Source organism: Syngnathus acus, chromosome 13 (assembly GCF_901709675.1).
Source record: "Syngnathus acus chromosome 13, fSynAcu1.2, whole genome shotgun sequence".
Classification (NCBI taxonomy): domain Eukaryota; kingdom Metazoa; phylum Chordata; class Actinopteri; order Syngnathiformes; family Syngnathidae; genus Syngnathus; species Syngnathus acus.
Window position 1 is genome coordinate 16,963,553 of NC_051098.1, and position 22,945 is coordinate 16,986,497.

The following is a 22,945-nucleotide window of genomic DNA, read 5'->3' on the forward strand; positions in this document are numbered from 1 at the left end:
CATTTGATTTGATTACAATTCAATTGAGATTCAGTTCCATTGAGTTGAGTTGAATTGATTATGGAGCTGATACTGCAGCAGGACAAGGTTCAATGATTCTCAATCAGATTCTTTGGAAAAGAGTCAACCCTTAGAAAGGTCTCGGGAAGCATTGGTTGAACAGACACAAGAAGTCGGCTTTGAGAGACAAAGTCAGAAGAAACCAAAGCCCTAAAAGAGACCGACCGCAAGTCTGCCATTCTGATTGGCTCAATTGTGTTTTTAGCCTTGTTTGTTTGTTTGTTTGTTTTCTTTTTAATGGTGGAGGATTTACTCAGTTATGATGGCTGAACTACAGGCTGGTGGCAATAAGTATGCTTGGTGAGCATTGTCACCTTGTCTGTCTACATGTGTTGTTTCACTGCTTGTCCTGCAGGCTGGCCGGCCGGCCGGCCGCTCGCTCGCTCGCTCTCAATGGCAGCGGCGAGCAGCGCCTCACTTTCAAATCCTCGGCCGGAGGCGGCGTGATCCTCTCTCTTGCTGACGCGCTCTGTTTGGGACAAAGCGAAGACTTCCTGTCGCACCCCGGCGTGACCTGGCGCCAGCTCGCCACTTTTGCCGCTTCGCGTCGACGTGCCAAAGTTGACTTTTGCGGGCGTCGACGTTCGTTGGGGAAGACTTCAAACCTTTTTGGCTTCCCCTTCCAAACATCTGCGTGAACATTCTTCCAAAAAAACAAAATCTTCATCACTTTGCTTTCTCCCACTTTTGTTGGAACCAAATGTTGCGTTTAGATGGTCGTTAGCGGAAGCGAGCATGGAAAAGCCATACTGTGCACGTGTGTGTGTGTGTTGCAGATTGAGGAGCAGCGCAAGCAAGCTGAAGGCGGGATCAGAGAAGAAGACGTTCCTCAGGTGAGCTTGGTTCAGCGAGCGTTGCTCAAGCTGTGTCCAAATGAAAGGCTTCAACTGGCTTCAATGTCGCCGTTGTTTGGCCACGGGATGATGCCAATTAAAGCACCGCGAGTGCCCCGAAATTGCCGAGTTCTGAAAGAGGAGATTCTCCAAGTTTGTTTTGACTGATAACTGCCTCTTTTGTGAAATAGCTTATCCCTTGAATCACCTCCAGTTTTCTTGATTGTGTCAAATCCGACACATTTGAGAAGTTTCCTTTTTTGTTTTCTTCTTTTGACAGCAACGTTTTTACTCACAATGGCTTTTTTTCACACAAGTCTCTCGTTTCATAAAACTTTGAATTTGCATTTCAGAACAGCTCAACTGAAACGACGACTTCCAGATAGCTAGATGCTAAATGTAGCCAGCTGGCATTGTCTGGAAATATCATTTCTAGATGTTCGATTGCTGGATTGCCCTTCTGCCAAAGATGTTTGAATTGTACAATGAACAACTTGACAGTGTGCGCGAGGCTCAGGCCGTCCTGAAGAGGAAGATGGCGGCAGGAAAACGAGACAAGATGTTCACCGTCCTGTTGAAGCATCTCGAGAAGGAGAAGAATGGACGTAACGCCGCAGGTACGGCAACATGATGCCATACCTTTAGCACAATGTTGCGCTCAATTTTGGCCGCATGTTAACGATCAAATAGTGCTCACGCAATTTGATCGCATCGCCTTAGCGCTCGGTGCTAACTTGACAAGTTCACTTCATGAACTCGATGAAAAAGGAGAACTCGAGCACATAACGTCGTCAAATCGTTTTGCAAAGAGCATAAAAATGACCTCATGGTGCCAGGTCATCGGAACGATGCCAACTCAATGACTTGATGCCAAATTGATGTCAATATCGAACTGAAAACCACATCCTATAATGTGTGAAGACAAAACTATAGCGGGTGTATGCAGTATACTTTTTGATGCAAGTAGACATTATGTCGCTTTTTTTAACAGTGCCATGCACGGCGAGACATGAATTTTCCATGATCTTATTTTGAGCATTTTCCATTGACCTAATTCTGTGTGTGTGTGTGTGTGCGTGCGTGCATTTGGGACTTTATCTTGACAGAATGCCGCTAAGCTAATCAGGCTAACATCCAGTCACCATACGTTTATTGTCTCAAAGCTCCTGTTCATTGTTTCCCCCTAATCGGGAATGTGCAGATCTGCTCCTGGTGATTGACGCGTTGCGCACACACACACACACACACACACACACACACACACACACACACACACACGCCTGCACGCCGAGTCAAAACAAGTTGGTGGTGATGTCACTGTTGAGGAATGGCGCTTTGGGGCTTTGTGAGCTTCAGATAAGGAACGTGAACACGCTGGCTGAGTCCTTCCTTCCTTCCTGCGAGCGCCACTTCCTGTTGTCGTGCCAAACTGCGGCCGTGCCTACGTTGTCAAGCAAAATATGTCATAGCAATCAAAGCTGATTTCATTCATTGTGTCAGCGCGCCCGTCTCTCAAAACAACTTCCTCTTTTGGAATGAATCCTTCACCGCCCCCCAAAACACCCCTCATATGTTTTTGAACGGCTTTTGCCACTCAAGGCAACCATTTTTACATCAAGCAATTGAAAGCGGCGTACAGAAAAGAAACAAGACTCCACTGTATGCAAAGGTGTGCGTTAAAGAATGGAATTTAAAATAAGAAACATTTTCAAGAAGTGTTGGGGCCGACGAGGCCCACGTCCGTGCGTTGGCTCGCCTTCACATGTGGCGCGCCAAGACGTGAGCTCATGGCCAAACAGAAACAAGAACAAGTTGTCTTTATGGCAAGCCTGCCACACCTGAGAGCCTTTCAAAAGTTGCCTCGCAATGGGCTTTTTTCTTTCAAGGCGTGGGTGGGTCGGAAAAACACAAGTCAATGGGTGCTGAGCGTATTGCCAGAAGATTTACAAGTGAGCAATTATGTATCGAAAGGGCCACGTTGTCGTCGTTTGTTTTTCCCCTCAGCCAAGAGCGAAAGCGAGAAAAAAACCTTTTGGGCACGAGCTGGCCACTTGACGTGCCCGAGCGGCCAAAGACGAACCCCTGCCTGTGGCCTTAGCGTCTTCGAAATGGCTTCAACTCTTTGTTGACTCTTTGTCAAGTGTGAGGAGCTCTGCACCTGCTGGCCAGCTCTCACTCACTTTTGAGGTGAGCGCGGGCAGCGGGTGGCACGAGCGGGCCCGGCTAGAATTTGATGGCACAAATGGGCCGAGCCCATTCCGGCAGGTCGAGAGCACCCGGCTCTGGTGCTCTGGTGGTGGTGGTGGTGGTGGTGGCAGCAGTAGGCCTGCCTGGCTGCCTGGCTGCCTGCCTGCCTGCCTGCCTGCGTGGCTGCCTGCCTGCGTGGCTGCCTGCGTGGCTGCCTGCGTGGCTGCCTGCGTGGCTGCCTGCCTGCCTGCCTGCCTGCCTGCCTGCCTGCCTGCCTGCCTGCCTGCCTGCCTGCCTGCCTGCCTGCCTGCCTTCCTTCCTTCCTTCCTTCCTTCCTTCCTTCCTTCCTTCCTTGGTGCCTGCTTGTGGGTGTCAACAACCGCGTGTTGCTCTGCTTGTGCAAGTTTCTTCCAGACGCAGCCGCACAATCTGGTGCCTGTGCTCGTGCAAGACTTCAGCTGGGCTTTATTTTTTCAACCCTTTTCTGACTATCCTGACATCATCGGCCGCGGAGGAGGGCGGCAGCGGCAGGAGTGGGCGTGTTCCCACGCAGCGTTTGTGTTGGCCGTGAGCCCGAGCGGCTCGCTGCTTTGGATTCCATTTCTCTCCAAGTCTCGCTCAGTTGCGGTGCACAACCTCTGGAAGAAGACTTTCTCCTTTGGAAGCAGACTTTCTCTTTCGGAACCGACCGGGCCGTCTTCCTCCGGAAGCGGACTTTTGCTTGTGGAAAGCTTTTTCTTCATCTCCTCCCGCTTGCGGTTGCCGTCGCCGTTGTTGTTGTGCTGCTGCTTTGCAGCCAGTCTCGAGCGCTCGCTCTGCAGCGGAGAGACACACAAGAACCACCAGCTTTGGAACCGGACTTTCTCTCTTTCTCCAGAGCTTCCTCTCTCTCCTTCTCTTCTATTTGTTGTCCTTCTTCTGGTGCTGCTCAGGGACCGCACTCTGTCCCGGTGCTCGTCCTCCTCTTCCACTTTCGAATGATGCCAAAGACATTGTGAGGAGTCCAAAAGCGGTCATGCTGCGTCTGAAGTTGCTCTACTTCCTGTCATCCTTGGCGCTCTCCTTTTCCCTGGCGGGCGGCCAGGCGGGGGTGGACCGGGTGCAGGTGAAGTTCACGCCGACCATCTGCAAGGTGCGCTGCAGCCAGCAGCGTTGCGTCAATCACTGCGAGCGCGGCAACGTCACCACCCTGTTCAGCGGCCCGCCGGCGCCGCCCCACGGGGACGCCTTCAGAGTCTGTGAGTCGCTGACCACTGTCGTCGGCTCCGCTTCCACAGTGCGCGCGTGCGTGCGTCAAAAATGCCATTTAAGCGGCAGAATTTTGCCTGGCTCCAGAGAAAAGCAATTTTAGTAAGTTGCTGGCTGAAGTCGGATTTGTTTTTCATGGAACCTCAGAAATGTTTTCAAAAGAGGATTTGAAATGGCCTCCATGACACCGATGCGGGCCGACGTGCCTCTGTGCAGTTGTTTGTCGTCTGCTGTGCAAGAACGGAGGCGTGTGTCTGCTGAGGGATCGATGCCTCTGCCCCTCAAACTTTACCGGAAAGTTCTGCCAGATTCCCGTCACCTCGCGGGCCACGCCCCGGTCCTCCTCACCCAACGAGGTCGTCAACTCCGATCTGACCCGATCGGAGTTTCTGCTGCCGCTGGGGGCTTCGAAGCCGGACCTGGAAGCGGCAGGTGCCGCGTCCGTCCGTCCGTCCGTCCTTTGCGGTTCAACCAGACGCTCGGATCCACCCGATTCTGTGTTCCTTTCCAGGAGCGGCAGCCGGAGCATCCCTGGTGAAGGTGGCGGTGCAGCACCCCCCCGAAGCCAGCGTGAAGGTTCATCAGGTGATCAAGGTCCGAGCTTCCCTCGCCCGACTCGACCGTTGGTTTGGTGGCGCTCACCGTGGCTCGCCTTCAGGTGGCGGGAGTCTCGGCCGGCGCGCTGTCTGGTTCCGCGGGGGCGCCGGCTCGGGCGGAGGGCGGCGTCCGGGCGCTCGGGGACCAAGGCGTCTACGCCCAGCACGCCGGCTTCAAGTTTTGCTTCAGGGAGGTCAAAGACGGACAGGTGAGAGGCGCAACCCGAGCCTCGGAGTCATCCGTGACCCCTTTGTCGTTGTACAGTGCAGCTCTCCTCTGCCGGGGCTGAGGAGCAAAGAGATGTGCTGCCGGGGTGCGGGCAAGGCCTGGGGCGATTGCGCCCTCTGCCCTCCACACGCAGGTCAGCCACACGTCCTGGATCACTCACCCCCCACACACACACACACACAGGCATCATGGACATTTACTATCTTGTTGAATGGTCGCAGAGCAGCGGAAGCGACACAATCAAAACATCGGCAGCAATTCAACGCATGTCATCCAAGCTCTTTTGAGTCAGTTGTTTGCTTTGTGTGTGCGTGCGTGCGACAACCCGACATAAAACGGCGACTCGGCAGCTCCAAACGACAGCGGCTGTCCCGTCGGCTTTCGAGCGAGCAACGGAAGCAACTGCCTTGGTGAGCTGATACTTCTCATTGTTATTGGAATTATTCTCGGTCGGTGTCCTTTGGCTGTTTGCTTCGAGCGGCCGGCCGGCCGGGTTCCCAAAGCAGCGGTGGTGACCATTTCCCAAACGCCCGCTCCGTTTTGGGGCCTTAAGTCGGCTCTCGTCGCCGTCGGAGACGAGCCCGTTTGTTTCACAAAGTTTGGTAAAGGTGAGCTTTGGCGCCGTTCGGCCGGCCCGCCCGCCTGCCTGCCCGCCTGCTGGCCTTTGTGCGCAGACGTGAACGAGTGCCTGCGGCCCGGCCTTTGCCAGAACGGCCTGTGCGTCAACACGGCCGGGAGTTACAGTTGTGTTTGCGAGCCGGGCTTCATCTTGGATGCCTCGCATGGACTCTGCATCTGTGAGTAAATGTCAGGGACTCAAAGGAGCGTGAAGGTTCATCAGACAGCTCGTCTCCTGTGCCTCGCGCAGCCCACAGGGTGATATCTGAGGAGAAGGGCCAGTGCCACCGGGTCCTGGGTTCCGCTCCGGGCCCGTCCTCCTGCTCGCTGCCCATCCTCAGGAACATCACCAAGCAGATCTGCTGCTGCAGCAGAGTCGGCAAAGCCTGGGGGCCCGACTGCCAGCGCTGCCCCCACTTTGGCTCGGGTGAGTCCAGCCGCTGCTCCCGTGAGGGGTGCGCCCTCCAAATGTGGCCAAAACGCCTGACGTGATGTTTGCCGTCCCAGCGGCTTTCAGGGAGATCTGCCCCGCCGGTCCGGGCTACCACTACTCCGCCTCCGTCCTGCCCTTCAGCCAGAAGACGGCGGCAGATCAACTGGGCACCCGAGGAGCAGCTAACCGGCAACATCACGGTACGAGCTCCAGGCCGGAAGGCGCCGTTTCCCCGAGATCCATTTGTCCGTCTCTCCTTTTACAGGTGCCGGCGGGTCTGAGCAGAAGCCCCGCTCCGGCCAACCCGGTTCCGCCGCACCTCGCCCGGCTGGCAGCCCGCCGTCGGCGAGACCCGCGACTCCCGGGAGCGCCGCCCGGCACAAGCCGCGGCCGACCCGCCCGGAACCGACCGCCTCTCCGGTCAAATCGCCACCGCGATCCGGCGAGAGTCGCGCTACGGGCCGCGATCACGGAACTGTCGGGAGTCAGGGCGTGACTGACGGGCGTCGAGGCATCGCCAGGCAGAACCAAGGCATCGCCGGCAACCAAGGCTCAAATCGGAACCAAAACGTGACCGGGAGTCGAGGCTGGAGTCGGAACCCAGACGCTAGCGGGGACCGACGTACCGACGGGACCCAAGCGACCGCTCACAAACAAGGCACAGGCCGAATCCCCGATGCCGGTCTGGGTCAAGGGATCAGCCAAAGCTCGGGCGCCAGTCCACCTGTCAATCAAAACCCGGGCAACGGTCGGAGCCAAGGCGGCAGCGGCAGGAGCCACGCTACCAATCGGAACCGAGGCGCCGGCCAAGGCGCCGGCCAAGGCGCCGGTGAGAGTCACAAAAAGCAAGGAACAAGTGGGAGTCAAGGTAGGCCCCAAATTGCCCCACCAAGGGGAAGCCTCTCTCAAAACACGCATCCCATGAGACCTCCGTATCTCGGGCAGCTCTTCTGCCGGGAAGAGGAGATTCCCTTCCGGACCTGGCTCCGGCTCGGCGGATCCCCGACAGAGATGTGTCGCCGCAAACGACCACGCGGCCGCCCCAAGTCCAGCGTAAGTCCTCCCAACAACAACAACAACAACAACACCGGCCACTTTTCAATTTAGAGACGGGCTCATTGCTGCGTTTGTGTGCGCCAGCCCGAGGCGCGTGTGAGCGCAAAGCCGACGTGTGCGGCGCCGGTCGCTGCGTGGATGGGCCGGCCGGCAAACACGCCTGCGTGTGCCACCAAGGCTACCGGGCCAACGCCCAGCGCACACACTGCCAGGGTGAGCAAACGCACGCGCAGCCGTCCACTCCGACCAAAACCACACAAGGTCATAAGACGCACTCGTGTGTGTGTCTGTAGATGTGAATGAGTGTGTCGCGTCTCGAGGTGTGTGCGCCCCAGGCGAGTGCGTGAACAGCGAAGGCGGCTACCGATGCGTCTGTCCGCCCGGATACAAGACGGACGCTCGGAAGAGCAGCTGTCAAGGTGACCGCCGCTCCACGTTTGACAATGTGATGACTGCACTTTCCAAACCAGCTCATGTCGCTAATGTTGCTCACATGTCACCGATACGGATCACTGAGCTAAAGTGTCTCACGTCGCAAATGTGAGAGCAACACGTGTACGACGTATATGTAACGTCGCCAACGTGCCTTTTGCGGCGAATGCGGCCGCCGCCGCGCCAACCCAGACGTAAACGAGTGCGAGGATCCCCTGCTGTGTCCCGGTCAGGAGTGCGTCAACAATCCCGGTTCGTATCGCTGCGTCTCCTGTCGGCCGGGATTCGGACTTCTGAACGGAGTGTGCGCAGGTAGCGGCCGCTTGTGTCCAAACCTTGATGCTGTGGCCCATTCGCATTTGATTGCTTTCTTTCTTTCTTTCTTTCTTTCTTTCTTTCTTTCTTTCTTTCTTTCTTTCTTTCTTTCTTTCTTTCTTTCTTTCTTTCTTTCTTTCTTTCTTTCAGACATTGACGAGTGTGTCCGAGCTCCGTGCGCCAACGGAGACTGCCAAAACACACCCGGTGGCTTCCGATGCCTCTGTCGTCACGGTTACGAGCTCAAGAACAACACCTGCGCAGGTGGCCGCGCCACACATGTGAAAGTGGACCATTTGTTTGTGGGCGTGTATTACTACTATTACGATCATGAGCATTCTGCTTCTGTCCAGATGTGGACGAGTGCGCGCAGCCGTCTCAGTGTCCAGGTCAGACGTGTGTCAATTCTGCGGGCTCGTATCGCTGCGTGTCCTGCCGCCCGGGATACGTGCTGAGCGACAAACAGTGCGCAGGTAACGCGCGCCATCTCGCAAAGGCACGCACGCAGAAATCTCAACAGCCATGTCTTGTCTTGGCCAGATGTGAACGAGTGTGAGGATGGAGCACTGTGTCCAGGCGGGCGCTGCGTCAACACCAAGGGCTCCTACAAGTGTGTGGACTGTCGCCAAGGTTACCGTGCTACAAATGGACTGTGTGAAGGTACACACACACACACACATTGTTCAATAGACAGACAGAAACACACACGTCCAGACGCTAAATGTCCCGCAGACGTGGACGAGTGCGCAAATGCGTCGGCGTGCGAGGCGGAGCGCGTGTGCGTCAACACCGCCGGCTCATTCCGCTGCGACTGCTTACCGGGGTATCGAACGTTTGGCCGGGGCAGACCGTGTCGAGGTGAGTCCGCTTGCTGGCCAGGTGTTGCATTTGTCAGGAGCGGCGTCTTTCTCCTTGGTGTAGACATTGACGAGTGTCTGGAGGAGAACTGGTGCCCCCCCACGGGAGAGTGCATCAACACGCCGGGCTCCTTCACGTGCGCCTGTCCGCTTGGCTACGCGCTCAGCCAGGCCCACGGCAACACCGCAAGCTGCAACGGTAGGTCCGACTTGTTCTCGGCGACCTGGGCCCGTCCCAAAGCGAGCGCTTACACGTGACGGTGACAAAGTGCGCCCGCCCGACCGCCCGCCCTTCTCAGACGTGGACGAGTGCGCGTCGTCCGACGGATCCCTTTGCGGGGGCCGGGAGCGCTGCCAGAACACGGCGGGCTCGTACCGCTGCCTGACTTCTTGCCGGCCGGGCTTCCGGGCCGACGGACGCTGCCACGGTCAGTTGGGCGACGGCGGAGGGGCCAAAGCGTACCGTACCACCATGCGCGTGCGTCTCCTCCTCTTCCGCCAGATGTGGACGAGTGCGCGTCCATGCCGGGCGTGTGCGGTTCGGCGCGCTGTGAAAATGCCCGAGGATCGTTTGTGTGCGAGTGCGACGCGCCGGGGGAACACTTTGACGCGGCCGCTCAACAATGTGTGAGCGCGCTGCCGCCGCCGCCAGGTGTGAATGGAGCTCCTCAACGTACTTGTGTTTGGCACCCAGTTGCCACCAGACCACACTGTTTTTGCAAAGCCGTCGGCGTTGATGGAAAGGCTCGACTTTGTTGTTCCCCGCAGAGGCTTTCCCCGTCCGTCCTTCCTCGTCTTCGCCGGGCGAGCTGCGCGAGTGCTACTACAACGTGGGCTCGTCGTGTCATTTACTGGCCGCCAACAGCAGCTGGCAGGAGTGCTGCTGCACCCTGGGGGAGGGCTGGGGCCTGGGCTGCAGGTACCACGCCTGCCCTCCCGCCCACTCAGGTGAGCGCTCAGGGTCACATGGGCGGCCTCGCTTAAGGGTGACGTCACGCGTGATGTTTGTGCCCAGCCGACTTCCTGACGCTGTGTCCCAGCGGGAGAGGATACGTGACAGCCGGGGAGGCGGAGTTCAGCTACACAGGTGACAACGGTCAGAATGAGTCGGGTCGCTGCCACGCCGAACGACCGACCGACCGACCGACCGACAGTTCGCTCTCTCTGGCTCTCCCCTCGACCAATGTTGACCTTTTCTGTCTTTTTGCGCCAGACGTGGACGAGTGCAAGCGCTTCCATCCGGAAGTGTGCAAGAACGGCGTTTGCGTCAACAACATTCCCGGTTACAGCTGTTACTGCTCCAGCGGATTTGTTTACAACGTCGCGCTCCTCGAGTGTGTCGGTACGCCCGCCCGCACGCACGCGCGCGCACGCACGGGCACTTTTGTAGTAATTGCGCCACATGTTTATCTGTCTGTCCGTCTGTCGGTCTCATGGTGCTCCCAACAAACTTTGTGTGACCAATAGCTGTGGCATGCGCTTTCCTGAGGTTTGGACCGATCAACCCTTTCTTTTTTTTGTGTGCGCTGCCAAATGCCATAAAAGCACGTGTGTGGAAAGACATTCAAGTCCCTCACACATGCTGTCATTGTTCACCTTGGAGGTGGGTGAGGTGTGCATTGGTGTGTGCGTTTTCCACCATGACATCATCAAAAGCGGCGGCGGCGGCCGCCCAGTCAAAAACAAAAACATACGGTCGTTCAAATGGGGAAACTGAAATTCATTTGGTTTCATTAGTGTGGCTAAGCATAAAGCTTGGGCTGTCAGTAGGGCCTGCTGTTTTGGTTGTGAAAAATGGCAGTTGCATCAAACGTATCCTTTGATCACGCTAGCGTGATGCCAACATGCTTGTGAACTGTTTGTGTTCAAATGCCTTTGTTTGCTCGTCAAGGGCGTTTTGCATTGCTTGTTAGCATTAGCGTGCATGCGTGCGCTCAATGTCGGGCGTTTTTTTGCCTGGCGTTTGCAGATCTGGACGAGTGCGAGCAGGAGAGCTGCGAGGGCGGCTCGTGCGTCAACACCTTGGGTTCTTATTATTGCAGCTGTCCGCCGCCTCTGGCTCTGGACGACACGCAACGCAAGTGCGTCAACGCCTCTCACCTCTCCCTGGGTAAGACTCTGCCGCCGCCGCCGCCGAGGAATGGTCAGGATTTGGTCAGATATCATTTCCTGAACGAGAGCTCTCCAAGTCTTTCTCCAAACGTCAGGCATGGGATTGCTGTGACAAAATGTCTTTGGCTTGTGGGCAGATGAGAACTTGTCGGTGTGCTGGCAGACGGTGAGCGCCGAGCTGATGTGTCAGAGTCCCTTGCTGGGGGCGCAGGTCACCTTCAGCGACTGCTGCTGCCTCTACGGCCAGGGCTGGGGCATGGAGTGCGCGCTCTGCCCGCAAAGCGACTCCGGTAACCGCCAGGGCCGGCCGGCCGCGTCCTCGTTCAAATCAAAGACGAACACATGATGATGATGGCGGCGGCGGCGGTTGTTTCCGCAGATGACTTTGGCAGTCTGTGCAGTTCCTTCCTTCCCGCCGTCTTCCCCGAGGCGCCGGGAAGGGAACCGCTCGGAACGGGACGAGAGGGAGGTACAAACTTTGTTCATCGCTCACTTCGAACATGTTGACGTGCAGACTCTCTGAGACATTGCCAAGAAGCTGTGCCTGAACAAACGGTAACGCAAGGCGACACAAATCTCCGATAAGACGGAGCACTCGTCTTCTTGTCCGAATTTTTGCTCTTCTTATAATGGTGAGGCGAGTCCTTCGACGTGGTGAAGCAGCAAGTGGTTTCTTGAGGTTACTTTGTTGCCGGTTGATGACACGTTGCGCTCGCCCTATGCTGCCCCCAGGCCCGCCTTTCTTCCCCCCGTTCAGCAGCGACGCCTTCGCCCCGGACCTCCTTCCCGCCACCGACTACGACGACTACTCTCCCGTTGGGGGCGCTTCCGAGTTCCCGGGCGGGACGCCGCCGGCCGTCGCTTATCCCGCCGGCCCACCGCGCTTCGGGTGGGTACAAAGGCCGTTGCATACGAGGGTGCCACGCAGGCGCCCTCTTGTGGTCGGTCAAACAATCGCTGCTTCGGTCGATTGCGCTTTGACGTCTTAATGAAGTGTTTTTGGAACATCTTTGTTTGATTTTTAATATCATACATTTTTTTCACTTTGTAACATTAGTCTCTAATGTTGTGTGTTGTCATGCTGCGCCCAGCGCGGGTTACTACCCGGGGAGTGACTACGAGGACTCGCCGCCACGCCGGGCGTTGGGAGCGGGGCCGCCGCTAAGCGCGCCTCCCCTCAGCTCGGCTCCGCTCCCCCGAGGATCTCCTTTCGACGAGGAGGCCGAGCCTTGGGGGCCCGCGGCGCCGTTCCGGCCTTACGCGGAAGGCGGCCCCGGGAGGCTATATGAGCGTGAGTGGACCAAAGTGCAACGACTCTCTCACTGCCTGCAAAAGGAGCGCCACGGTGAGTGACGACGTGTGCTATCCAGGGCGCTACGACACCTACGCCGGCTTGAGCGCGGCGGCGGAGGATTGCGGCATTCTGGACGGCTGCGAGAACGGCCTGTGCATCCGCCTGGATGAGGGCTACACCTGCGACTGTTACCACGGTTACCGGCTGGACGCCACCGCCATGACGTGCATCGGTGAGACAGAAACTCGAGCTAAGGTTTTAAAGTAGGCTTGGCTTGGCTTGGCTTGGCTTGGCTTGGCTTGGCTTGGCTTGGCTTGGCTTGGCTTGGCTTGGCTTGGCTTGGAAAGGTAGGCTTTCAAATTTGTCGCTCTGAGCTCGGCCGTTTCCCGTTTTGTCGGCAGACGTCAACGAGTGCGAGGGCGGCGTCGACGTGGACTTCCCGTGCGTCAACTCGCGCTGCGTCAACACGGACGGTTCCTTCCGATGCGTGTGTCGGCGCGGCTACGTCATGTCGCGCACGCTCAACCGCTGCGTGCCCGCCTAGGCTGGACGGGGACCAACAAGACCGGACCGGATGGAAAGTGGTGCGGAGACGCCGAGACCACAAAAGCATGTGAAGTGAACCTTCAGCGGGACTCCAACCGGCTTCGGGAAGTCCCTGCCAAGGTCCAAGTTTAGCCTTAGCATTTGGTCTTCACCCAGTTAAGGCGTGTATCCAGGTGGAATTTGCCTTAAATGTCATTGGTCTCGTTGTCATACTTCAGATTTTCAATTTTCACCCAAATTGGATGATTGATTTTAGGTGAAGCCCCCCCCCCCCGCCAATGTGTAAAGTTGCTGTCAAGTCGCCGGCAGCGCCCAAAGAGTTTTGACATTTTTCTTTTGACCGTGGCGGCGCTGTGCAGGACAAGAAGTTATACATTTGACATTCCCAAGTTAGTGGTGGTTTGTTTGTAGCGATACATAAGCTCAATTGGCTGTTTTCTTTACATTAGCGACATCATTTTCAGTTGACTTGCTTTTATACTTTTAATGTGTGGTTTTTTTTTACTTAATTCTAGTTGTGTGCGTGAGACGGTGGGGCACCACAAAATAACAGCTCGTATCCTGGACTTGTAAATATTTCTCCATAAAGGAAATTTCAAATTTTGTCTCACATCCTGTGTTTTAGTCTTGTCTCACTGTCATCTTTCTTTTGTTTTCCAAAATGTATCTGCCTCCCCATTTGTGTGAACGTTTTTATTTGTGTGATCAAATAAATCCAATTATAATTTTACGCAGCTCAATTATAATTTCTCACACATTTGTGTTGAGGGGGGGGATCAGAGTCCCGTTAGAGTCAAAGATCCGTTCCGGGTCTTCTCTCCCACCAGTCCTAAATCCATTCCGGGTCTTCTCTCCCACCAGTCCTAAATCCATTCCGGGTTTTCTCTCCCACCAGTCCTAAATCCATTCCGGGTTTTCTCTCCCATCATCGTCCCCATTGCAAGTCCGGAAGCAAAAAATTCGACGACAAGAACGGAAAGTGACTCCGTCCCAAAACATGGATTCCAAGTGTTTTAGTTTGCTCTAATAGTCGATGGAAGGTGTCGGCACGATGTCGAACACTGTGAGAAGCGGAGACCTGATCCACTTGAACGTGGGCGGGAAAAGGTGAGCGAGCGAGAAAGATTCGGGCTAACTGTGGCTAGCATTTAGCATCAAGAGGGTTTCAATGCGATATGCTTTTAACGTCATGGCAGCGTCCACGCAGTACCCCAAATTGTGGCCTGTAACTCGGCACGTTTGATGTATTTGATATTTTTTCAGTCACAAACAGCAGAAGAAAGATGAAACGCTAACTGCACTCAAGTCGAACGAACCAAGTGTCCAATCCACTTGACGTCCTATTGTGCGGTTTTGAATTCTGCTCGTTAATTGAGCCGCTGATTGATGTTCTTGATTTAGTTGAGGGCAAGGCCACTGTAAAAGCTTGGTGAGTGAGTGAGTGAGTGAGTGAGTGAGTGGGGTGCTTCCTCACGCTCAGGAGTTGGTGTTTCAAAAGACACTTTGCAACGATAACTTGCGTGTGTGTGCTTGTTTTGCAGGTTCAGCACTTCCCGCCAGACGCTCACGTGGGTTCCGGACTCCTTTTTCTCCAGGTGAGCGAGCGCACCAGCTCACACAACATGGATGGATGGATGGATGGATGGATGGATGGATGGATGGATGGATGGATGGATGGATGGATGGGACGTGTGGTGGAGTGCCACATTTGATTGAAAAATAATATGTGAATACTCAGTGGGTCGTGATGAGGAACACAACTGGCCAATACAATATTAATATTCCAAACGTGAAAACAATCCTAAAAATGCAGATGGATTGGCCGATAATGGATACAATAAATTGCTTGAGAAAATGGGTGGACACCGGATGCATTGTGTGCAATTCTTGCAATTCCAACTTCTCACAAAGGTAGCTCGAGAATGGAAGTCGCTCTTACGACTCTGTGCGGGTTTGTTTTCAGTCTCCTGAGCGGGCGCATCTCCACCTTGAAGGACGAAACCGGAGCCGTAAGTGGATTCGCGCCGACTTCCTTTTCGCCGAGTCCTATTTGAACGTCTCCGGTCGGCCTCCCTCCGTAGGTCTTCATCGACAGAGATCCTTCCCTGTTTGCGCCCATCCTCAACTTCCTGCGGACCAAAGAGCTGCACCCGCGCTCCTTGGGCGTGCACATGCTCATGCGCGAGGCCGAGTTCTACGGGATCACGCCTCTCGGTGAGTCTTTGTTGAGAACCGGCTCGCTGGTTTGCGCGCGTCCTTCCCTCCCGCTGCGGGCTCCAATGACGCGGCCGCGTGTTCAGTGTGCAAGCTGCAGCTGTGCGACGAGTTGGACCGCTCCTCCTGCGGGAACGTCCTCTTCAACGGCTATCTGCCTCCGCCGGGTAATCTCAAAACGCTCGCTCAGCCGCTCTCGTTCTGCGAGGGCCGTCACTCACTTCCCGTTTGTGTGGCAGCGCACCCGGCCAAGCGGCGCAATCGGCACAGCGTGGCCGGTTCCCAGTTGACGGCGGGTCGGCCCGCTCCCGGCCAGAGGGCCCCGGTGCGACGCAGCAACACCATGCCGCCCAATCTGGGGAACTCTGGCATGCTGACCAGGGCGGAGGAGAGGGCGTCGTCGGCAGGTGGGGGGGGAAGCAAGCGCACACGCATAACAAATTCACCTGACCTGCGACATTGTATGTATGCTGCAGGTCCGTCATCCGATCCCAGCTTGGTTCGGATCGTCTGCGGCCATCACAACTGGATCGCTGTGGCCTACTCTCACTTTGTGGCCTGTCACAGGTGCACACACAATGAATGTTGTGTTCTTTGATCCATGGATCCGTCTCGCTGGCTGGCTGGCTGGCTGGCTGGCTGGCTGGCTGGCTGGCTGGCTGGCTGGCTGGCTGGCTGGCTGGCTGGCTGGCTGACGCGTCTGTCTGTCTGTCACGCGCGGGCATATTTGTGCGCCAGGGTGAAGGAGTCCACCGGGTGGCAGCAGGTCTTCACCTCTCCTCGTCTGGACTGGCTGATTGACCGGGTGGCGCTCAACGCCAAGGTGATGGGCGGCTCCCTGGGGGACAACGACAAGATGGTGGCCGTGGCCTCGGGAACGGACATCATCCTCTGGTCCATCTGCCCGGACGGCAACGGCAACGAGATCGGTGAGGATGGCCGGTCGGTCCCTTCTTCCGGCCGCCGCGTCGGTCTTGACGGCGCCGATGTTTTGCAGGCGTGTTCAGCCTCAGCGTGCCGGTGGAGGCGCTCTTCTTCGTGGGTAACCAGCTGACCGCCACCAGTCACACCGGGAAGGTCGGCGTGTGGAACGCCGTCACCAAACACTGGCAGGTGAACGGGCGCCCCGAGCCCACGACTATCAAGTTGAAGGTGAAAAGGTGGCGTGTCTTTTGTCGCGAGCAGAACCAGGATGTCGTTCCCATCAGCAGCTACACCACGGCCGGATCCTTCCTTATCCTGGGCTGCAACAACGGCTCCATCTACTACATCGGTACGGCGCGCGCACATCTCAGCGCATTTGCTAGCAAACGTCTGCTCATTCCTTCCTTTTTAATATGACATGGACAAGTCACTCAACTTCGAAGAGGGTGTGTACACTTGCGCAAGCCCCTCTTTGTCAGATTGTATTTTCATTTGAATTGTATAGATCCCATAATTGGGAGGAGAACAAATTGAACTGGTTGATGGAATTCACCTATTTGTTGCTTTGTTTTGTTTGTCTTTGCTCCAAATGGCACCTGTTGCGGCATGTCTAGATGTTCAGAAGTTTCCTCTGAGGATGAAGGACAACGACCTACTGGTGACAGAACTTTATCGAGACGCCACCGAGGATGCCATCACCGCAGTCAGCGTTTACCTCACACCCAAAACCAGTACGGCCACTCGGGACCATTGCGTGGAGAGCCTTTGAGCGTTTTTGGTTTTTTTCCCCTTTCCCCATATCCAGATTGAGGTCCGCGCACTCGCTCGTATGCACTCAAATCATAATCGGGACGCTTGTGGAGCTTTTTCACATAACGCCGTAGCGAGTGTGCTGCCGCTGCCGCCGCCGCCGCTGCTGCGAGTACATTGAGCAGGTCATGGGAGAAAAATGCTCCGCCGGACCCTAACTGGACATTTGCGCCGCACGTTAGGCGACAGCGGCAACTGGATCGAGATCGCCTACGGGACCAGTTCCGGAGCGGTGCGCGTGATCGTGCAGCACCCCGAGACGGTGGGCTCGGGCCCGCAGCTCTTCCAGACATTCTCGGTCCACCGCAGCCCCGTCACCAAGATCATGCTGTCTGAGAAGCACCTCATCTCAGGTAACCTCAGGCGCCTCCCGGTCAGCCCCACCTTCCGTGTTAACGTGGCGCTCGCTCGCTCGCTCACGCCTGCCCGCCCGCCAGTTTGCGCCGACAACAACCACGTTCGCACCTGGACCGTGACCCGCTTCCGGGGGATGATCTCCACCCAGCCGGGATCCACGCCGCTCGCCTCCTTCAAGATCCTCAGCCTGGATGAAGTGGACGGGCAGGGAGGCTGCAGCGCCGGCACGGAAATAGGTTGGCTGGCGGCGCCACGCCGCTAGCTCGAGGAGCGCCAGCCTGCGGGGATATGTCTATATATTTTGTGGGGTGCTGCGTTGTCAGGGCCCTACGGCGAGAGAGACGACCAGCAGGTCTTCATCCAGAGAGTGGTCCCGGACACCGACAAACTCTACGTCAGACTCTCGTCCAACGGGAAGAGGTGCTTTAGTCAGAAAAATGTTGTTCAAAGATGAAAGATTAGCCTGAAATGCCAAAGCTTTGGAGGATTTCGAAGTTAAGCAACTTCAATGAATTGAAGTCCAAAATATTTAGCCATTTCTTTCATGTTGCCGAATACTTGATGAGCTGCTTCTTCAAAGAGCACATGTGCGCCAGGGTGTGCGAGGTGCGCTCAGTGGACGGCACCTCCATCACGGCGTTTGTGGTGCACGAGTGCGAGGGTTCCAGTCGCATCGGCTCGCGACCCCGCCGCTACCTGTTCAGCGGCCACGCCAACGGAAGCATCCAGATGTGGGACCTCACCACCGCCATGGAGATCGCCGGCAAGGTGGACATCCGAGGTGAGACGCGGTCCCGCGCGGCGCTTCCAAAGCTCGGCTCTCATTGGTTGCCTTGCAGCGCTGGCTGGGCCGACGGAGGAGGAGCTGCTGGAGCTCTTGGACCAGTGTGACCTTGCTCTCACCAGAACTCCGGACAGCACACCCAGAACCTCCACGTGCAGGTGCACACACACACAGATTTTGATCAGGACACACAAGTCAGCTGCCCCCCCCCCCCCCCTCTCTGGTCTCATTCATGCCATGCGGCAACTTTGTGTGTGTGCGCACATGTTCAGCCTCTCTTCAGGTTTATGCGAAGGCCTCCGAGCGGATCGAACTTGTTCTTCTGGAGGAAGAGGCGGCGGCGGCGGCGGCTCTTCTCTCTGCACTAGTCTCCCCGGCCAAGGTCCGCCCCCCACCAACTCGGCCAAGTCCTCCCGAGCTCCGGTCCCGTCCTCGGGGCCGCCCTCGGGGCCGGCGCCGCCCTCCCTGGCCTTCGCCTTCCCCCCCTACGGAGCCCAGCGCCTCCGCGGCTCCAGCCCGCGTCCCCGCCGGCCGGCGGACTGCGGCTGGGCCCCCGGGGGCGCTCCGCTTGAGCGCGAGTGCGGCTGGGCACGCAGGGGCAGTTTTGTGGAGCGCTGCCAAGAGCTGGCCAAGGGCTCCGAGGCAGCGGGGGGGGCCGAAGGCACGAGGCGGAGTCTGGCCGCGTGCGGTGAGCTGGAATCCCGCTTTTGCCCCAGGACGCCGGCCCCGCGCCACCCCCACGCCGGTGCATCTTCATCCCTAACGCCGTCACCCGCGCCATCGCCACGCGGGGCGGCCTCGCCCACGTCCCCCACCGGCCCGGCCGTCGCCGCTACCTCCCCGACACGCTCGCAGACGCCCTCCTCGGGGCGCCGCCGCGCCAACCCCGCTGCTTCCCCGTCGTCGGATGTCGCCGCGTCACCCGAAGGTCCGACCGGCACGGCCTCCCCAAACGGCACGGCCTCCCCAAACGGCACGGCCGCCCCGGCAACCTGCCCCAAACCGCACATGAACGAGACCAGCTTCTGACAGCCGCTGTGACTAGCAGGAGCAGTGACGTGCAGGTGCACGCACGCACGCACACACATACACATAACCTTTAGCCCAAAATAGTTGACCATCTTCTCAGAGCCCGTGTGATAGAAAGTAGCCACTGGTGCCATTTCCTGTCAGGTTGCCGTGGTTACCCTGTCAACAAGCCAGCAAAAAAAGTAAACTATCGCCGATGCTGCCTGTCACGCAAATCCAATTTATTTATTTTTTTTGTCGGAGCGGCCCGACCGTCAGCTGCTTGCATCGCGTAAGGCTAATGAGAAGCATCGAGTGTTTATTGTTGGGACGCGAGAGAGTGGCGTTCAGGAGCGGGAATTCATGTTTAGGTTCGCTATCTTCAAGTGCCCAAATAACATTAACGTCTGTTCTATTTGTCGCATGTTTATCATTATGACATTTTGTTAATAGCATCATTTTTTTTCCTTCTGTGGTTTGTAATAAGAAAATGAATTCATTCATTAAAAAAAATCAAATAAAAGGAATCCCGGAACTCAGGCAAGCATGGGGTTTTTTTTGTTTTGTTTTTTTAATTGGCCAAAATAAAGCATGATTTTTGTTCTGCAAACAGTTGACACAAATCTCTTCAAATCAGAAATGGAATTGTTGTGGGGAAACTAAGGTTTGATTTCAAGGCCCGAAGCGGAAAGCTTCGGGTTCAAGCCAGCGTCGGTCGGTCGGGTCTTCGCAATAGGGTTGGCCGCCTTTGTTCTTTGACTAACAACAGGGCTCCAAAGCGCAACTGAAGTGAGCCGGTTGGAGCAAATTGACATTTGATTGTCAAAGAGCAAGGAAGAAAGAAGAAAGCTTAGGCGCAGTGGATGTTATTCCCTCGGACAGCGTGCGCATCAAAGACATTTAGTTGGACAAACAAATAGTTGGCCGAGGGAGGAGTCGCTCGCCTGTTGTTTCAGGAGACATGCCCGGCGCTCGGCCTGTTGTTTCAGGAGACATGCCGAGCGCTCGGCCTTTGCTCCACGCCCCTTCCTGCCATTCTCCCGCGAGGTGGCGTGGTCGGTCGGAAAGGAGCGCTTCCTCTTATCTCCTCCGCACGGAAGGACTTCAAAGCAGGCCGGCCGATCGGCCGGCCGGCCGGCGTGCGCCCGTGCAGGCATTGCGCCGCATTGTTCCAAAGTTCTCGTTCAGGCTGGGAAAGCACCTACGCTCGCGGGAGGGACAAAGAGCAGAGAGAGAGCACTCGTGAGGACGACACACAGCCAAGACAAGACACGACGCGACACGACGACTGGGAAAAGACTCGCGAGCACGTCAAGCAGCTTTGATCAGATGAACGACCTGCAGGCAGGTGAGTTTGCGTCGGTTGCTTGGTTGGGAGAAGTGAATTGTTTCGTTCCAAAAGATGGGCCATTTTGCTGAAGGCTGCCTTTGACCTTCTCAGGGATGGATCCCGTCAACTCCACGCAGCTGAGCGTCAACCAATCGGACGCCAGCGGCGTGCTGACGCATGGGGTGCTGCCCTGGCTCTACCTGCTCCTCTGCGCGGCGGGCGTGCCGCTCAACGGCGCGGCCGCCTGGATCTTCTTCCGGGTGCCCAGCGACTCGGCCCTGGTGGTGTACCTGAAGAACATGGCGGTGGCCGACCTCCTGATGCTGGCCACCTTCCCCTTCCGGGTGGCGGCGCAGCTGGGGCTGGGCGGCTGGCGCCTCCACGTGGTTCTGTGCCGCTACACCTCGGTGCTCTTCTACTCGTCCATGTACGTGGGCATCCTCTTCATGGGCCTCATCAGCCTGGAGCGCTACGTCAAGGTGGTGCGCCGCTCGGGCGGCTCCGCCTCGGCCCACTTCCTTCAGAGGGTGGGCGCGGCCCGGCTCCTGGCGCTGCTGGCCTGGAGCCTCCTCATCCTGTGCGTGCTGCCCAACGCCGTGCTGACCGGCCGGCCGGCCGACCAGGAGACGTCTCGCCACTGCATGAGGCTGAAGAGCCCGCTGGGGGTGCAGTGGCACCGCGTGTCCACCTTCTTCAGCGTGGGCCTCTTCTGGCTCACTCTGCTGGTTCTGGCCTTCTGTTACTCCTCCATCACCCGCCGCATCTACCGCTCATCCCGCCCCCAAGGCGGCGGCGGCCGCCGCCACGGCGACGACGTACGGCGCAAGTCCAACCGTAGCATCTTCTGCATCCTGGCCGTCTTCTTCATCTGCTTCGTGCCCTACCACGTCTGCCGCGTGCCCTACACCCTCAGCCAGATGCCGGCGTCCGGGTTCAGCCGAGCCTCGCGCCTCCTGCTCTTCCAGGCCAAGGAGGCCACGCTCTTCCTGTCCGCCGTCAACGTCTGCCTGGATCCCGTCATCTACTTCCTCATGTGCCAAAAGTTTCGAGAGTCTTTGCTCGCCAAGCTCTCCAGAGGGGACGGGAGCGTCTCCCTCACCGCCGCGCCCAGCCTCAGCAACATTTAGGACCCGAGGAGGTCAGGAAACATCTCAGGCGTGAGGATGTGAGCGGAGGAGACTGAGCCGAGAAGAAGCAAAGCGGCCTCGGCCGAACTGTGGAAACACGATGGATGGGAGGAACGTGAGAGCCTGTGAGGAAATGGCGCCAGCCAGGAGATGGCGGCGGGGTATGACAGAAAACCAGAGGAGAGGAGGCGAAGGATCACATGCGCAACGGAGAAAGAGCAAAAATAAAAGCATTTCATACTTCAAACAAAAAAACTCAGCTCGTTTGTCGATCATCCCAAATGTCAATAATCGTCCCGAACGAAAGACTCTGATTGATGGATTCTTTGAAGATCCGCAGGTGTCCCAATCAACTTCGCCTATTTAGTGTGCCCTCTAGCGGACAACTTTGGGTCCAACGCCAACTTGAAGTTGCGCAAACTAACCAAAAGAGGGCAGTGCAGTCACCTTATGTTGATACCGAAAATAGAGTATTAAGCTACTGTGGCGTCAATACATGAGGGGGGGTCCTTGTTTAACGAGCAAGCAGAAGCTTTGGAATGAAGTCATCATAACACCCGCCCCGCCCCAACCCAACCACTTTGGGTGAGTAAGCAAGCAAGCATGCCTGCCTCCATGGCGTGCAGTACATTTGCGAGCTGTTCCTGAACGCATCATTCACCCACGAGCAGGTGACATTCAGCCGACGTCACACGATGACGCTAGACGCCACGCCACGCAAGCGGCCCATGTAAGTGGAGGAAAACTTGCTTGCATGTTTTGACAACGAGGCATAAAGTGCCATCACCATTTAAATCCGCAGCCTTGATGGGAAAAAATAAAAATCGTAATTGAAATTCAGACAGCCCACAGTTGAAGGACATTTTCTCCTTTTTAGGCCAGCGAGCAAGAGAGGAAGTCGGGCTGTGCCAGGCCGGGCCGGGCCGGGCCGGGATGGGCCGGCGGGTCATTCGGTGTCGTGGGAACGAGCGCAAAATAAACACGCACGCACGCGCGCGCGCGCAATTTGAGCCAGCGTCAAGTTTTCACAGGCCCGCTCTGACGTCTGCGCCTCCTTTTCAATTCTCAACGCAAGCTAACGAGACGAAACCTGGCGCCGTTGACGCTTTGGGTGGAAATGTGAAATGTTGACCACCGCATCCGTCCGCAGTTCCTTTCACTTCCCCGGTCACGTTGTCCCTTTGTTGCCCCCTGACCTTTGACCCCTGCAAAGAGGTGGCGGCTGATTGCGTGCGTTCGGGGAAATGGTAGCAGGAATGTCGGGCGACTGACTTGGAATAACACACAAAAAAGTGCCAGCTCAGCACTTTAGCTTAGCCTAGCTTCCCTTTGTGTTTGTGTGTGTTTGTCTGCACATCTTTGGATACTTTGTGTGTGAGTGTTTGTCCACTTTAAAGCTGGGAATGAAAGAATTTGTGCATTTGCACGCATGTTGAAAAAGTTGCCTGACCCCATTTGAGTGACCAACATGACTTTGGGTGGACCAACGTATGTGTCAGCCAAAGTCTGAAGGACTGTGGCAAAGAGTTCAAGAGTTGTTTTCTGTCTAATGCCTTCTTTCTTCCCAAAAAGAAA

General features: G+C 56.6%; 3 protein-coding genes across 3 annotated transcripts; all 3 read left to right on the top strand.

The window, feature by feature from the left end:
* Positions 1–3,904: 3,904 nt before the first annotated feature.
* Positions 3,905–13,192, top strand: LOC119132266 (latent-transforming growth factor beta-binding protein 1-like). The gene is given in 31 exon segments (XM_037267380.1): positions 3,905–4,318; positions 4,545–4,760; positions 4,840–4,922; positions 4,987–5,133; positions 5,190–5,286; positions 5,504–5,563; positions 5,828–5,950; positions 6,022–6,198; positions 6,279–6,404; positions 6,470–7,072; positions 7,150–7,257; positions 7,345–7,473; positions 7,554–7,679; positions 7,885–8,004; positions 8,158–8,271; positions 8,361–8,480; positions 8,548–8,667; positions 8,740–8,865; positions 8,929–9,080; positions 9,082–9,292; positions 9,367–9,516; positions 9,633–9,812; positions 9,880–9,951; positions 10,078–10,206; positions 10,834–10,974; positions 11,114–11,266; positions 11,356–11,445; positions 11,709–11,865; positions 12,068–12,267; positions 12,347–12,502; positions 12,672–13,192. Coding segments are annotated over 31 exon segments (4,752 nt in total). The 5' UTR covers positions 3,905–4,095; the 3' UTR covers positions 12,815–13,192.
* A 543-nt stretch (positions 13,193–13,735) lies between these two features.
* On the top strand, positions 13,736–19,453 carry shkbp1 (SH3KBP1 binding protein 1). The gene is made up of 17 exons (XM_037267381.1): positions 13,736–13,923; positions 14,358–14,411; positions 14,780–14,825; positions 14,898–15,030; positions 15,117–15,197; positions 15,270–15,437; positions 15,507–15,597; positions 15,769–15,959; positions 16,028–16,143; positions 16,216–16,303; positions 16,569–16,685; positions 16,947–17,117; positions 17,202–17,357; positions 17,445–17,541; positions 17,718–17,902; positions 17,961–18,063; positions 18,178–19,453. The coding sequence occupies exons 1-17, from the start codon at positions 13,850–13,852 to the stop codon at positions 18,932–18,934; spliced, it is 2,628 nt and encodes an 875-aa protein (XP_037123276.1). The 5' UTR covers positions 13,736–13,849; the 3' UTR covers positions 18,935–19,453.
* Positions 19,454–19,968: 515 nt separating this feature from the next.
* On the top strand, positions 19,969–21,805 carry LOC119132272 (P2Y purinoceptor 14). Its single transcript, XM_037267390.1, has 2 exons — positions 19,969–20,217; positions 20,355–21,805. The coding sequence occupies exon 2, from the start codon at positions 20,357–20,359 to the stop codon at positions 21,368–21,370; it is 1,014 nt and encodes a 337-aa protein (XP_037123285.1). The 5' UTR covers positions 19,969–20,217; positions 20,355–20,356; the 3' UTR covers positions 21,371–21,805.
* The last annotated feature ends 1,140 nt before the right edge of the window (positions 21,806–22,945 follow it).